We start from the raw sequence: 15,732 nt of genomic DNA on the forward strand, positions 1-15,732 counted from the left end.
ATTCTATATAGTTCAGTTAATTCTTAACAAAAAGTGTACAATAATTATAAAGCATTACTTTCTTTTAAAACTATCAGGGCATGAAGTTCTTAGCCAGCATTAGCTATTAAGGAATTAGGGGAATGAGCAACCAGGATTCTCATAGATGAAACTTAACCATTAAATTGGCTGTCAAAATACTAACTTTGAATAGGGAGAGCAGTTTATACAGCGATTGCCTGTACCAGATGACACTGGACCTTCTTGACGACTCCGACCTTCAAGCCCCAGTTAAATTATAATTTCTGTCCCTTAAGCCAGAGACTGAACTCGTTTCTCTAAGTGATTCAACCGCAGGAATTAAAAAAAAAAAAAATTCTGAAAAATGTTTCTCTAGAGAGCCATATAAAGATACCAGAAAAGAAGTTCACAATGGCAATGAAACTTTTATAGAATGGACAAACAAACAATACGACAATCAATGATGATTTTCACTGGGGAAGGAACATAGGGTAGAGGGAGGGGTTAGGTTAAATCTAGGGGCAAAACTTCAGGAAAACAAGATGGGAGTAGAAACCCTCAGAGAAGTAACACCACCACAGCGCGGCCTACAGGCAGACATCTGATTGTTGCTCATGAGACTCTAAAAAAGCCCGCTGGCCGTCTTTTAAAGCACTAGCTGGTATGGAAAACTTAGACTACTGGCGATCTCAACCACAAATTTTCGGTTGACCCCGGAAACATTTTAATTTGCGTAGGTGTTTGGAGAACTTTCTTTTGCGATTCGTTGCTTGATCCGGAAGAAGAGATAGCAAATCCCCCTTTCGATTGGATTGGGTCATAAGGGTGGGGCTTTAGCGAGCCACTCACCTTGGTAACCGGACGTGACGACACCGGAACCTTCAAGAATGAGCTTTGCTCCTGACGGCGGCTTTGGTGGGCGGTGTCGGCGGAGCTACGCTAGCTCCGACTTCACCCTCTGACTGACTCGGCCATTCTCAGGGGCGGTGCCATTAAAGCCACGCCTCGCGCACCCTCTCCGGGTCGCTCTACAGCGATGTCGTAATGCTACGGGGCGGAGACTTCGGCCTCCGTCTCTCAGACTTTACGAGCTGGGTCGCCGCCGTCACTCGCCCCCAGCCTTCCGGTTTCTGTGGTGGTTGCGCCGCCTCCCTCTTGAGTGCTGGGATACGCCCTCCCGAGAGCCAGCCGTCTCCGTCCTTTCGCATCGACTGCTCAGAGTTGTTCGGGGCAAATCTAACCAACATTTCCTCGGTCTGGTTCTCGCTCCCTTACGGACCTTGGCCCTACACACACCCCTTTCCTGGGTGTGCTGTCCCTTCCCACACCTCTAAAATGTCTAACAATCTTCAGAGGGTCATCCTGAAACCCACAGAAGAAAATTCAGGCAACGCCTCGCATTGGTGAGTACCGGTTTCGAATCTTGCCTCCACACGCCCGCCCCTCGCCCCGTCTCTTGGCAGGATGTCTACTTGGCCGTCGTTCCGCCACTGAGATGCGTTTGACCCCGCAGAGTGAGCTACTCGGGCGGGAGGTGCTCGTCAGTTCGGCACTTAGCCCTTAGAGCGCGTTGCTCTTGGAAACGTAAAAGCTTAGGTCCTGACGCAGTCAGCCGCTTCCCTCACTCCGCAGGATTCCAGCGTCTCAAGTTTCAGAGGCGGACTGAGTAGATCTCCACGGGAGAGGAAAAGCAACATGGCCGACGCTCCCGAGTGGCCAAAACGTTCTGGAAGATTCTCTCGCATACCCAACAAAACACGCAGCAGTAATTTGTGCGGATTAGCATGTACATTTCTGGTGGTTCTGGACCTTCAGTGAAAATAGTTATATTTTGGTAGAATTTGTGAGGAAGAAAGTAAAGATATATTTTTGTGTAATTACTCAGGATATTTGAATTAGGAATTGAAGAAAAATTGTTTAGAACAAGAACTTTAAAATTTTCAAGTGGTAGCTTTAGGGAAAGTAAAGCTGGACAAATCCTTATGTAAAGTCAATCATTTGGAACAGCCTATTTGGAGCAGGTGTAATGAAAATGCCATCTCTCATTGGATGTCTGTAGAGAAACTGCATTTGACGTGAGGAGTGTCCACTTTTTTCTTAAAAACGTATTCCTATTTTTAAACTTAGAAAATAGATCGTCAGTAGATTAGTAATTAAAAATAATTGTTTATTGTTAATAGAGATGAACGAAACAGGAACAGAATGATAGCTAAATTAGAATATTTTAAGTTCCCCTCCACTGGTTAATGGATGCTAGTAGTTTGAAAAAGATAAGTTAATGAGTCTCTGGAGCAGGAAAACGCGAAGAAGAGAGCATGAAAATTAAGATGCGAAACTCATGGAAGAGGATTTGTGTTTGAAGAAAATCAGACCACATGGGTTTATTCCTAGATTTGCCAGTTATTATTTGTGAGGCCGTGAATAGTGTATCTACCCTTTCTATTGTCTCAGTTTTCAGTCTGTAAAATACAACACTCGAATTTTCTTAACGGATTGAAAAAATGAATTTATGTGAAATAGTGTAAGAATAATAAAGCAGTATTTGAATATTAGTTATTAATACGATATGAGGACGCAACGTTAGTACAGATTTTAACTCTGAATGCAGGTTTCCTTTGAGTGGATATAGAACCGAATTGTAATAAAGATGTAAATAATGGTGATTCTTTGACGGTGTGCACAGTATTATGAAAGGAAATGGTCATTAAAAACTTAAGCTAAAAAAATATGGAAGAACTGCTGAAAAAGAACCCTTGTATTTCAAATCATAAAAAAAGGGGCAGCTTTTATGTTTATGTTGTTGGTTGGTTGATTGGTTGGTTGGTTTCCTCGTGGAAGTTGGGGATGGCGGAGGGAGCGGAGCAGAGATAGTGCCCTGTCCTGATGTGCAAAAGTAGAATTACTTTTTAATAACTTTTATTTCTGTTTTTCTTTTAGTGCCTGAATATTTAATGAAATCTAACTTACGCAAATTTGTACACACTTTTTTGGGATTGCTTTTGTTTTTATTATTGTCTGCTTCAATGCTTTTATCCTGTTTCTAGTCATTTTGGTCATCTATACTTGTTATTTCTTAAAACTGTTACAAATGAAACTATGGGTTACATTTGTAAGTCGTTTCTATTTCATTAATCGGTTTATGCATTGTTTTTTCATTCGTTTCCCATTTGCACCCTGAAATCAGTGAGGTTTTGAGGTTTTGTACCATAGATTTGGGAGATTTACTAAGTGTCTTTCTGAAGCTTTTACTTTGATGATTGATTACAAGTATTCCATTTTGTAAGTAACAATCTGTGTGATGTTGAAATACAATTTTGTAAGTAGTGTAATGTCAGGACTTTAGTTTATTGAAGCCTAGTTTTCATTCTTATTCTTCTAAAAATATTTTTGATGGTACTAAACCATTTATTTTCATCATAAACTTAAAAGGACCACGTGGTTTTCACATTTTATGTAGATATTTGAAAATTTTAGTTACTGCCTTATAATTTTTTTTAGTATTGTGATCTAGAATATTTATTGTTTAAAATATCTCTGATGTGTCAGTACATAAAATGAAAGAGCCAAACAAACTTACAGCACATTGGAAAAATCTGGAAGATGTTTATGATAGTGTGCATTTAGTTTATCTACATTCTGACTTTCTTAGCAGAGAATAAATCAGCAGTCAGAATGGCATTGTGGACATAAGACCTAGGTTCATATCCTAATTCCACGACTTGTTAGCAGTACAGTTCAAAAATTCGGTTAAGTACCTTTTAACTGATAGACTGTGCTAAAGAATGGAACGTGATTTATGCACATGAAAAACTTTACAACCTAAGGGGAAAGGTAATGCAGTAAGTTTCATGATAACATGATCTTGATGCCTGGAGAACGTAGAGGAAGAGAGCTGTAGAAAAGGGTCTGGGAAATACAAGTAACAATTATCTAGTCAAAGATGAGTGCAGTTATGTCTAGGCAGAAGTTTGAAACTGCCAAATAAGCTATAGAGGCATGAAAGAGTATGGTTTTATTACAAGTAATTACTACTTAGTGCATGATTGTAAACTATAAGCAGAATAAATAGACAGCTCTTGAAGGGTTGGTTTCCCTGCTTGAGAGATTAGACTTCATCCATTGGAGACTGTTCAGAGGATTTTAAGAAAAGAACTAACATGGTGAGACATAAATTTTAGGTAAATGATGGCAATGTGAATTTGGAGGTGAGAAGTCAGACATAATAGCAATTCTATTTCAATTGTATTTTCAGAGATTAATGAGGGCCTGAACTAGCTGTTTGGATTGGATTGAAAGAAATATTTAAGGGAAAATAGGAAGACTTTGTTAGGAAATTGGCCGTGATTAACTGCGTTGGGGAAAACACTGAGAAAGCTATTTGAGATATGAATCTGGAGCGCAACAGCAATGTGCGAGCTAAAAGTAGAAACATGGGAGCCTTGCACTTTAGAGGTAATTGTAATAAAAGCCTTTGATAATGCATCCCACAGTAATAAGATTTAGGATATTATGAGATTGGCAGTTAGCTTCTATCCTTCCTTAACCTTTTATTCTCAAATAGGGAACTAAAATTAGTATTCTTAAGCAGGGGGCTTGGTTTGGTTAGGAAGATATTTGTCAATTCAGTGCACATTTAATTTATACAGTGTAAATTGTATTATCTTTTGTGATTTGTGTGTGTGTATTCACACGTGTGTAAGAGAGAGACAAAGGCAAACACCATACAGGCTGCTGAACTCTAATCTCAAAAAATCTTTTAGTTTATGCAATTGAATTTTTTAGACCCTGCTTTGGGGGTACAGGGGTTTATGCTAAAGTAAATATAATAAAGTTGATAGGATTGCTCAAGGAGAGTATGTAATTCTGAGTATGTTATTTAATATTTTTAAGCTTTTTTTCTCATCTGTGAAATGGGGAATGGTAATCCCTAATCTTATTGAGTTTTTTGATTTAGGATTAGATTAAATGTGTGTGGGTGTATGGTACTTTGTAGTCTCTAAGAAAATAACTATTATAATAAAACTATTACATACATAATATATGGTAAATATTATATTATTTATGTATATAATGTTTTAGATAGTAAGAGTGAAAGGGACTTCCTAGCAGTTGGGAAGAAAATAAACTTTGGAGACAGTTCTACAAAATTTTTATTAACTTGCAGAATTTTTATTCTGTTGTTAGTAGGTGAATGCCTTATATCAGTATTAAAGAGAAAAGAAAAAAAGACACAAATTGTATAATATTATCACTGTTTAAAGTTCTCACACCTTTTTAAAGCTCTCACATTTTCAGAAGAACTTACCTTTTCATTTCTTTATTCTTGAGGACCAACTGCATATTTTAATGAAGCATGATAGCTAGCATATATTGGGAACCTGTTATGATTCCAGGCAGTTATTTGCTTCTCCCAGCAAGCCTTATTTTCCCCGTTTTACAAAGGAAGAAACAAAAGGTCCAGGAGATCAAATAAATTTTTCAAAGTAAATCAACTAGTAATTGAAAGAACCAGAATTAGAAGCCCATAATCTTTCAATATATTCCTCTTCTTCTCTTTTAAAGTCTCAATATGTAGTTTCCCAGTTCAAACACCAGCTGGTTTAAAGTGTTAGCATGTTGATAATTATTCTTTTTATAAGTGATTAAATCAGAGTATCTGATACAGAATCTGGTTCTAGTTCTAGTTCTGATGTTAACGAGTAAACTATGATCTTGAAGAAAATAGAATCTTTCTAGGATCTTAAGTTATTCTCTTAAATCTTATAGATTGAAAAAATGCATAGTGATTAAAGAAGTTTGAATTTGTCCCTGATTTTCAGACTTCTCTCCTTCACATTCTTCATTTCAGTTTAAATTTTAGAACTCACTCCATTTGTTGTCTGGTAATCATGAATTGTTTTTTATTATTGCTCATAGGATTCAATCCAGCTAGCATTTATTGAGTGTCTGCTATATGCCAGGTACTCTTTTAGGTGTAGAATATATGATGAATAGGATAATTACACTTAAGAAATTCATGGTCATGTGGAAGAAGTTATATTTTTTCATCCCTTTTTGGAGAGGAAGTGGAGAAGAGAAAGAAGGGGAAAAACTGATTGGATTTGAATATAGTTTGCGCATTATGCATTAAAATATTTTGTAAAACAGAAATATAGAGTTTCCTGTAATGAAATACATAAAGTATCAGAAGCCTTTTGTAGTTGGTTTAAAACGTTATTAAGGACCAAATGTATGTGCTTGCCCCTACATAAATAACTATAAAGGCAGAAGTTCTGTTCTGCTGAAGCTTTTTATGTTAGCCAGATAGTACTGATAAAGTATATAAATAAAGTCAGGCTAAACAAAAAAAGGTGTTGAGATATGTCACTTGAAATGGAGAAAAAGCTGCATCATTTTTTATATATATGTTTTGAGGGCACTGCTATGCTTTGTATTGGAGAAATAATTCCAAAAGAAATGATATAATCTGTTCTCTTAAATGTCAGGCTCATGAAGAAACAATACTTTACTCATTTCTTTTTAAATTAGCTAATAGATCAAAGGTAAATGGCACTATATAACACCTAGCATTGGTGCCACTGGTGAGAGTACTTTAGGGATTCCAAATTTGAAGAAAAAGTATGCGTTTTTGACAGACAATTCATATAGCAGCTGGGATTTGAATCACAGATAATCATGTTTTAAATTATTGGAGAAGAAAAAAACTACATACTTAGAGTAAATAATGTATGTGGCATATTCTAGAATAGCAAAAAGACCTCTCTGGCAAAAGCAGATTTTATGTTGAAAAGTTGTAGATAGTACTGCTGTAGAGATTGCTAGGGACTAGATTGTGTCTCACTCAAGTTGAGTTGGCATTGGTGAATTACTGAAACCTTTTGAGCAAGGTGATGACAGGATAAAAATATTTTAATCTGCCAGAGATGTAATAGTCAATAGTGGCTACAGTCAGAGAAACGAGTTTAAGCGTCAAAGAAAATATAAGGATGAAATGGTGAGGTCTAGATACATGGTGATGAGGGTCTGGTCAAGAGGTGGTAGATATGGCAGCAGTAAAGAAAGAGAAGATGGATAAGATCTGTAAAAAGGAGGAAAACTTTATCGACTGCTGATTCATTCAGTGTACATTTATTGAGCATTTACCTTTTGTAAGCAAGGTACTATTGGTGAATCAAAGATGAATAAATATGATAAAGATAAATCAGGGATGACTAGATGATTTAAAACCTGGGTAACTGAGAAAATAGTGCTGCCAGATGCCATCCCTCAGGCATCATGCTTTCTGAACACCACTTTCCATATTTCTATCTTGTTTAAGAACTCCTACCATGAATATTCTTTATCTGGCCCTACAGTGGAATGATTTCTCTATTTTTTCCCTATACTTTATCATACACGATTTATGTTTTGATTCCTCCCCCCACCCAGCTTAGATTCTGTGTTTCATCATTTTAATAACTTTTGTCAATACCCTAATTTCCTTTCTTCTTCTTTGATTTTTGTTGCACTCTTCTGAAGCTACTCTAATCTTGGATTTGAATTCAGCTCTCTCTTTTCTCTTTTGCATATCCCTGGTGGGACAGAGAAAATCTCTTAAGTTCACACCACTATAGATTCATAGTCCCTGCCTGTCATCCTGAGCCATCAACAGTGCCTGGCAGTCCTACTATTTTCTATGATCAGCTTTTTCTTTCCCAAATCCTTAGTCTCACAAATCTTTTTCCTCAAATCTCTCCTCATCTTTGCTCTTATTATTGGCAGCTGATGTTATGCCCTTTTTTTAGAGAAAATAAAAGCCATTAGGTCAAAATTACCTCAGCCTTCTGGCATCAAAGCTGTAAACCTACCTGCAAATTCACCTACCCTTTCCTTCTGTTCCAGTGGAAGGAGATATTTCTCCAGCTCTCCTGAAGATTCATTCTCTACACCTGTCATCTGAATCCCATTTTTCTTCTTCCTTCTCAAACCTTACCCTATTGATTATCCTTCTTTCTCCTTCATTGTTAATCTCTTCATCTTCACTGGCTCACATGAGCATTTATAAGTCCTCTGGTTCATATAATCTTAAAAGAAAGATCCCTTGTAGACCCAGTTTCTAACTCTAGCTACTTGCCAGTCTCTCTTCCCCCTTTACAGTCCCAGTTCATAAAAGAGTTGTTTATACTTGCTATCTTCATTTCCTTTCTTCCTCAGTAACTGAAATATGTCCTTTCCTCGCCAAACTGCTTTTATTAAAGTTATGAATCACCCTCATGCCGTTAATTCCAGTATATATTTTTAATTCTCATTCTGCTTGACGTCTCAGAAACCTTTAATAGAATTGCCCAATTTTCTTGATACTCTCTTTTCCTTTGGCTTGCATTGTATCGGAATATCTTGGTTTTCTTTTAGTCTAAAAATAGTGGAAAGCCACTGAAATGTTTTAAGCAAGAAAATGATGTAGGACTGGTGCTAGCATGCTGTATGAATTGAAAGGCAGAGGAAAATATGACTGAAAGAAGACCAGTTATGAAGCAACTTAGTTGTCTAACCTGAGCCAGAGATGATATTCGTTGACTAGAGTGGTGAGGGTTGATTTGGAAAGAACTGAACAGATCCGAGCGGATTTGGGAGGTAATATCAAACAGAATTTTGCAAGTAATGGAATATGGAGGTAAGAAAGCAGGAATTACCATCTTTTAATTAGTCATCTAATATAGATGGTGATCCATATTTCTCCATTTACCAAAGAAGAAAACCCTGGAAGAGGAAAACTATTTTGGAGGTAGGGATATTCTAGCCATGTTGAGTTTTAGATGCCTTTGAGATTCTGAATGGAAGTGTCAGAAGCAATGTTGAATACATAAGCTTGGCTGTTGAAGGACATACAGATATAAATATTAGAATTGTTAATGTAGAAGTAGTAACTGAAGACATGCATATAAGAGAAATTATCTAGGGAAAGAGTATATAGTAGAGAAGAGTTTGGTCCAAGCTATGGTGAAGACCACCATTTGAAGGTTGATTCAAATAGGATGGGTTGGCAAAAGAGACTGAGAAGTCTCTAGGGAGGTTAGAAGAATGTCGTATTTTGGAACCGTTGGAAAGAGAATATTTAAGAAAAGGAACAATCATTTTTGTATTTATGCAAACATACCATCTATCTGAATTATAATTGCCATCAAACTTTTTCTGTAAAGGGCCAGATATTAAATATTTTAGACTGAGCTATAGGATCTCTTCTGTAGCTACTCAGTTTTGCCTTTGTAACAGGAAACCATCTACATAAAAGATGTGTAAAACATGAATGTGACTGTGTTCTAATAAAACTTCATTTATGGATACTTCAATTTGAATTTTACATAATTTTCACATTACAAAATAGTCTTTTAATTTGTTTTTCCTGGTTGTTTAACATAGAAAACCATACTTAGCTTTCGGAACACACAAAACATGACAGTAGGTGAGATTTGGCTCTTGGGCTCTAGTTTACTGACCTCTCTACCCATACACTGAGTCTGGTGCCTGAATCATAAGACACTAAATAAATTTTTGTCTAATAGATTATTGTTGAGTAAGTTCTGATCCCAATTCATATGTGCTTTGGGGGACAGGGACATGGGTTGGGTGGGTGGGTATTTCTCTTTAAGAACTGAGAACAAGGATTTTTATACTTTTCTTTGGGTTAATGCTTCTTTAAATTAACTTTTAATTTATTAAAAGTCATTATGACTGAAACACTCTCAAGTGGCCAGAAGGCTGTTTTAAATTTTTATAGGAATGTTATGATGTCAGTATGGGTTGGAGAAGGGTAAAATTGAGTTCTCACACTTGCTAGAATGCACAGGATTTGTACAGTTGATTTTTAATTCCTGAGGCTTTAAAAAACATACCTGTATGTATTAAAACACATCTTTATACTGTTGAGAATCTTAATTTATGTTTGTTCTTTCATTCTTTTTTCTCATTTGATCTTAGTTAAGACCATGTTGCTCAGAGTTCAGCATGAAAGGCAAATTATAGACCAGCCCAAAAAGTGTTAATATGTGGTTATAACTTGTGATATGTATTATGAAGGAAATGAGCAGGTATAATTATATAGATTAATTATTAAGGAGTGGCAGAGGTAATTAAGGCAGTCAGATAATGTATCCTTGAGATGCATCATTTATGCTGAGACTTGATCCACGTGAAGAGTTGGTTCAGAGAAGAGCATATAGGTAGGGAGACAACATGTGTGCTGGCCCTGAATGCCCTGAGAGCTAGTATTTTCCAGGAACTGAAAGGAGTTTTAGGTATACATAGCTTGAGGTATCGGCATTTACAGAATCCCCATATAATTGATTTTACAAACAGAATAAATTGGCTTCTCTTAAATCAAACAATCTGTACTGTTAGCTCATAAGTAAGATTGAAATTGGCTAGGTAAAAAAAATTTTATTGACTTCCAGTCTTTTCTATGTTCATTGAAAACCATTCACCTCAAATGGTGTTGTACATAGGATTTTATAGGCCATAAGAACTAATATAAGTAATTGCCATGCATTTCTCTTTATTGTATCAAGGGACTATAGAGCACCAAACCTCAAATGTGCTGAAACAATCAATAATCAAAGAAGAAAATGGCTCCTACATGAGTAATTCAGTTTAGTCTATAAATGCATATTTGAAGTATCACCATAAAAAATGTCGTAAGCCAAAAAAGAATGGCTGACAGTAGAATTTGTGAATTGTCAGAGGGAAGAAGACAACAGATTAGGAGGGGAAAAACGAGTGAGGAGAATAGAATAAGCATAAGTAGAGGTGAAATAATCCTGGTCATTCAAAATAGAGGAAGAGGACAGAGGGAATTTAAGGAAAAGGAGAAAGGTGAATGCTAACATTTAAGATGAGCATATTCAAGTAGGCATGATTTTATACAGGATAAACCTTAGAGAAGTCTACTTTTCATTTAAGAATAAATGTTAATATTTCATACCCATTGCCTAATCATATAAGAAGATCTGAATCAAAGCTGATCATAACTTTAATTATCTCTTCTACTTCAGAATCTTTGTTTTATAGTAGTTCATTTATAAAACTTCTATTAAAATGAGAAATTATTTCAAATATTTTTAAAATAACATTTTCAAGTATTTGTTTTTAAATAAAATGTATATACCATCTAGTATGTTGTATTTATTCACTTATATTATAATGTTCTTTTAAGTGTTTCAGGCTGCATGTACCAAGTAGTTCAGACGATTGGCTCGGATGGAAAAAATCTTCTGCAATTACTTCCAATTCCTAATTCCTCTGGAAATCTTATACCAGTAGTTCAATCTTCAGTCATGTCTGATGCTTTGAAAGGGAAAACAGGAAGTCCAGTTCATGTTACTTTTCAGACTCAGATTTCCAGCTCTTCCACAAGTGCATCAGTTCAGATGCCTGTCTTTCAGCCAGCCAGTTCTTCAAAATATTTTCTTACAAGAACAGTAGACACAGCAGAAAAAGTTAGAGTTACTTCTGTGGGAACTGAAAACTTTACCTCATCAGTTTCTAAAATTCAGAACCATGGTGTGAAAATTGATGGACTTACCATGCAAACATACGCTGTTCCTCCCTCCTCAAAACAAAATGATTCATCTTATATTTTAGTAAATACCCAGAGTCTTCCAATGACTGTGAAGTCTCCAGTATTGCCTTCTGGGCATCATTTACAGATTCCAGCCCATGCTGAAGTGAAATCTGTACCAGCATCGTCGTTGCCTCCTTCAGTTCAGCAAAAGATATTTTCATCTGCAGCCACAAGTACTTCAGGAACAGTTGAGGCCTCCCAAATACCAACCGTTATTTACGTATCTCCTGTAAATACAGTGAAAAATGTAATTACCAAGAACTTTCAAAATATTTATCCAAAACCTATTACAGAAGTAGCAAAGCCAGTGATATTAAATACCACACAAATTCCAATGAATGCTGCAACAGAGACACAGTTAAAAAGTGGTCAGCATTCTCAAGCTGCTCCAGTGAAATGGATTTTTCAAGAAAATCTACAGCCTTGCACTCCATCTCTTGTTCCTGTTAAGTCTTCAAATAATGTGGCTTCAAAGATTTTAAAAACTTTTGTAGATAGGAAAAGTTTGGGAGATAATACTATAAATATGCCACCACTGAGTACTATCAGTCCTAGTGGGACACAGTCCAAAAGTATGCCTATTAAAGATAATGCTTTGGTCATGTTTAATGGGAAAGTCTATCTGTTGGCTAAAAAGGGGTCAGATATTCAGTCATCACAAATTGACCAGCAGAATTCTGTTTCTCCTGGTATTCCAATAAGAAAAGACATGACACAGATAGCGAGTTCAAGTCCAGTCACAGAAATATCTAGAAAGGTTGTAAATATTGTTTTGGCAAAAAGTAAATCTTCTCAGATGGAGACAAAATCACTTTCACACACCCAACTTGCCTCCATGGCCCATCTAAAGGCAGAGAAGAATAAAAAAGTGGAGAAACCATCTCTTTCTACCCTAAACCCAAATAATATGAACCAATCCATTAAGTACTTAAAACAGAATAAGGCTTTATTAACAAAGCCAGTCGAAGCAGATGGATTTAGTACAGGACAAAATGCCCCCAGAAAAGAAAATTTCATCCAGAGCATAGAGAAAATAAGTTCCTCTATTGATGCAACAACTGTTACTTCACCACAGTGTATTTTCAGAGACCAAGAACCAAAGGTAATTTTCCCATGTCAGGGTATCTTTTTATATATCTATGTAGAATATTTTTCTTTCTTAATTCTCAAAGTTAGTTATCATGTATGATACTTCCTCTTCCCTTCACCCCCACCCCATCATGTGCATACCATACACACATGAATGCTTACGTCGAAAGGTTTGCTCTGATTGGGAAATTCTAAGCAGTATCTTTCTCTTGAATGACCTGTCATGCCAAATCTTTAATAAAACAAACCAGAGCAAACATTTTAAAAAGTTAGAAAGGGATAATATATATTCAAAACTTAGTATGATTGTGTGTATGTGTGTGTATTTACACTGATAGACATAAGCTTTTTGTTCTGAAGAGATCAATGATAAGCCTACATAGAGCTGTTTTTTGTTTTGTTTTTTGGTGGTGGGGAGATAATCAGTGATATTTTTAGGTAGAAAGTAGAAAGGGTGTAACGGCTAGTCTGTGCCTTTTCAGTCATTTTATTCGTGTTTTTGTTTTTTTAGTAGACAAGTTTCTTATGTTTAGTTCTTTCTGACTCTTCATCCAATTACCCAACATTCCCATACAAGCTACCATTCTGTTCTATTTAAAATATGTGTGTCTGTGCTCACTAGATTTTTGTACTCACCTACTCCTTACTTACCTGGAGCTTTGCTTAATAATGTCAGAATTTCTTCCTTTCAATACAAAATTAATTGAACTCCAGAGATGAAAGGAAGTGAACTCTGATTGCTAAGTACAAGATTGATTAAAGACATAGTAAGACTTTTTCAGAAGACCACAATTTCCAAATAATTTCATGTAGATTATGTTTAACTTTTTATTAGTCTGAATTCTCATTTCATTTGAGAATTGACTACTAGTTACTTTTCTAGTGTAAGAAATTGGAATAAATTGGAAATTTTAGGGGAGCATTTTAAATTGTTTAACTTCACTGTTACATCCAGTTTAAAGAGTTTGGGTATTAAGGCAAGGATAGTGCAATACAACCATTTAGGATTTTAAAGCATGATGTTTTCTTAATGTAAGATGAAGTAATCACTTAGATGCTGGTCTCATAAAAAAGCTTGAGTAATTTGCAGGATTGTTTGTGTGTCTTCTTTTCCTAATTCCAGATCCAGAATGAGATGGCATCAACATTAAAAAAAGGTATAGAAGAAAGATATGACAAGAAAGAGTCTCAAGGAAGAAGTAATAAGGCATCATGTTTGAAGAGTGATGCTGAATTTAAAAAGATATTTGGCCTTACTAAAGATTTAAGAGTGCGCCTTACTCGAATTCCTGACCATTTGGGCTCTGGAGAAGGTTTTGATTCTTTTAGCAGTTTGATGAAGAGTGATACTTATAAAGAGACAAAGTGTATGGTGAAGGAGGAAGAGAGAAAGCAGGTAATAGATTTTAAAGTGTCCTTAGTATGTACTATAGACTACAAAATTATGTAAATGTTTTTATTTTCTTGATTTCATTTTTTAGCCCATGTACGTTAGCATGAATGATAATTTTTACCAAATTTGAAAATATATGTGTTATACCAAAACAGTGTTAAGAGGAACCATATATGCACAGGTTACATGCAACCCCAGTTAAGTAAAGATTTTGTTTTAAGTGTTTTTATCCATCTACTGGCTGTTGTTTTCCATCATAAAATTATAAGAAAATGGCTAGTTTTTCTACTTTGAAAACTGTATCCAAAGGAAATAATGCATTTGTAAGGAACATATAAGCATGCAGTTGTTCATTACAGTATTACTCAGAATATAAACATTTTAAGTAGTCTTCATAATCAGTAATGACGAAAGAAAACGTCCCTTAAACTTTGCCTATTGTCATTCTATTATGAATATATTATCATATTGTCTTAATATTTTGAACTTCAGATAAGAGACCAATCAGTTGTTAGTTCCCCCAATGAAGATCCTCCATATGTCCCTACCATGCAAAACAAAAGAAAAAATTAAATTAAATTAAATTTATTTCTTATACTCTTTGAAAATGCTGCTGTCTTTTGGTGGTAAGTCAGTACTGCCTCTAATACTTTATTTTAGCAGAAAAATATTATGAATTAAGCAGTTTATTTTCAGTAAATATCACTAAGTACAGTATACCGCTTTAGTTGTCCCAATAGTTTTTTTTAATTAAATTGAATTGCTAATTATTTCTATCTGCAAATTTTCTTAAATTTGAGAATACGCTATATATATATATATGGTAGTAATATTTTGTTTTTCTTTTGGAATCCTACTCAACATTGCAGCAGGGTTTTGATAAGAAAAGGAGAGCGAAAACCATTAAGAAGATGGATTATAGAAAGAAGAGAAAAACCGAGAGTGCTTTTAACACCGCCATAAATGGGGGAAATGGTGTCACCAGCTCCCAACTCCTTAGCAATATTTTACCGACTTCAGATGCATCACAACATAACATTCTCACAAGCTGCAACAAAACCAGAGAAGAAAAGAGTACTGAGGTAGAACACTGTACCCATGATAACCAGCAGAAAGGCACATTGAGTTCTGATGCAGCTTTTGAACACAGTGATTCCTTTAATACGAATTACTATACTGAAGATGTTTTCCCCATGACACCACCAGGGTTAGAAGAAACAACCCGGGATGAAAAAATAAGAAGACTTAAGCAGGTGCTGAGAGAGAAAGAAGCAGCTCTTGAAGAAATGCGTAAGAAGATGCACCAAAAATAAAATGTAGTAAAGACTTCAGTGAAATGTTGTTTTTTTCCTCCATACACTTTTGTATTAATAAGTTCATTATAAATGCATTCTGAATGTGTCTTTAAATAGGAAACTTGATGTTATTTAAGAGGCACAGAAAAGGTTGATTCACATGAGATTCTTGTGAATAATTTACATGAGGTATCTGAACCTTTGTCTGAGGTACCTTATTTTGGAAGGAAAAATTTTGTATTTTTCTATTATTTTAATGAGAATTTCCCAGGTTTAAACGTTGTGCAAGGTTTCTGTTATTGCTGTTTGTAGCTTTAGTTAAATTGCTCAGGTGTTACTTCAACAATAGATAAATTTTG

General features: G+C 35.5%; 1 protein-coding gene and 1 long non-coding RNA gene across 4 annotated transcripts in view; one reads left to right on the forward strand and one right to left on the reverse strand.

The window, feature by feature from the left end:
* LOC143649878 (uncharacterized) overlaps window positions 1–1,710 on the reverse strand; it is a 108,010-nt gene extending 106,300 nt beyond the window's left edge. Inside the window, exon 1 of the long non-coding RNA XR_013159219.1 lies at window positions 850–1,710. This is a non-coding gene — a long non-coding RNA (uncharacterized LOC143649878). The remainder of the gene's footprint in view (window positions 1–849) is intronic.
* LRIF1 (ligand dependent nuclear receptor interacting factor 1) lies at window positions 851–15,404 on the forward strand. Of its 3 annotated transcripts, none has more exons than XM_077119942.1 (4): window positions 851–1,403; window positions 11,189–12,698; window positions 13,809–14,081; window positions 14,948–15,404. In XM_077119942.1, exons 1-4 carry the CDS (start codon window positions 1,045–1,047, stop codon window positions 15,389–15,391), a joined length of 2,586 nt encoding a protein of 861 aa, XP_076976057.1. In that variant the 5' UTR covers window positions 851–1,044; the 3' UTR covers window positions 15,392–15,404. The 3 variants fall into 3 exon arrangements, with proteins under 3 accessions (XP_076976057.1, XP_076976059.1, XP_076976058.1); XM_077119943.1 differs by lacking the exon at window positions 851–1,403 and adding an exon at window positions 1,484–2,075; XM_077119944.1 differs by lacking the exon at window positions 11,189–12,698 and having other exon boundaries at window positions 1,290–1,403.
* Window positions 15,405–15,732: the final 328 nt, after the last annotated feature.

Source organism: Tamandua tetradactyla, chromosome 11, assembly GCF_023851605.1.
Source record: "Tamandua tetradactyla isolate mTamTet1 chromosome 11, mTamTet1.pri, whole genome shotgun sequence".
NCBI lineage: Eukaryota > Metazoa > Chordata > Mammalia > Pilosa > Myrmecophagidae > Tamandua > Tamandua tetradactyla.